The following is a 548-nucleotide window of genomic DNA, read 5'->3' on the forward strand; positions in this document are numbered from 1 at the left end:
GGGGGGCAGCGCGGCGCTGCTGGGCATCGGCGTGGAGAACCTGGTCACGCTGCTGGTCTTCGGGCTCATCTTCGCTCTGGGCGTGCTGGGCAACGCGCTGGTCATCACGGTGCTGGCGCGGAGCCGCGCGGGGCAGCCGCGGAGCACCACCAACATCTTCATCCTCAACCTGAGCATCGCGGACCTGGCCTACCTGCTCTTCTGCGTGCCCTTCCAGGCCACGGTGTACGCGCTGCCCGGCTGGGCGCTGGGCGCCTTCGCCTGCAAGTTCACGCACTACTTCTTCACCGTGTCCATGCTGGTCAGCATCTTCACGCTCTCGGCCATGGCCGTGGACCGCTACGTGGCCATCGTGCACTCGCGCCGCTCCTCGGCCCTGCGGGTGGCCCGCCACGCGCTGCTGGGCGTGGGGCTCATCTGGGCGCTGGCGCTGGCCCTGGCCTCGCCCGTGGCCACGCACCAGCGCCTGGTGTACCGCGCCTCCGGCAACCTCACCTTCTGCTGGGAGCAGTGGCCCGACCCGCGCCACCAGAAGCTCTACGCTGTCA

General features: G+C 70.1%; 1 protein-coding gene across 1 annotated transcript in view; it reads left to right on the top strand.

Moving 5' to 3' along the window:
- The window catches only part of GALR1 (galanin receptor 1), a 29,851-nt gene that overhangs the window by 13,342 nt on the left and 15,961 nt on the right, over positions 1 to 548 (top strand). Inside the window, exon 2 of the mRNA XM_014522530.2 lies at positions 10 to 544. Coding sequence (XP_014378016.1) covers positions 10 to 544 — 535 coding nt within the window. The remainder of the gene's footprint in view (positions 1 to 9; positions 545 to 548) is intronic.

This window comes from Alligator sinensis, unplaced genomic scaffold (assembly GCF_000455745.1).
Source record: "Alligator sinensis unplaced genomic scaffold, ASM45574v1 scaffold286_1, whole genome shotgun sequence".
Taxonomy (NCBI): domain Eukaryota; kingdom Metazoa; phylum Chordata; order Crocodylia; family Alligatoridae; genus Alligator; species Alligator sinensis.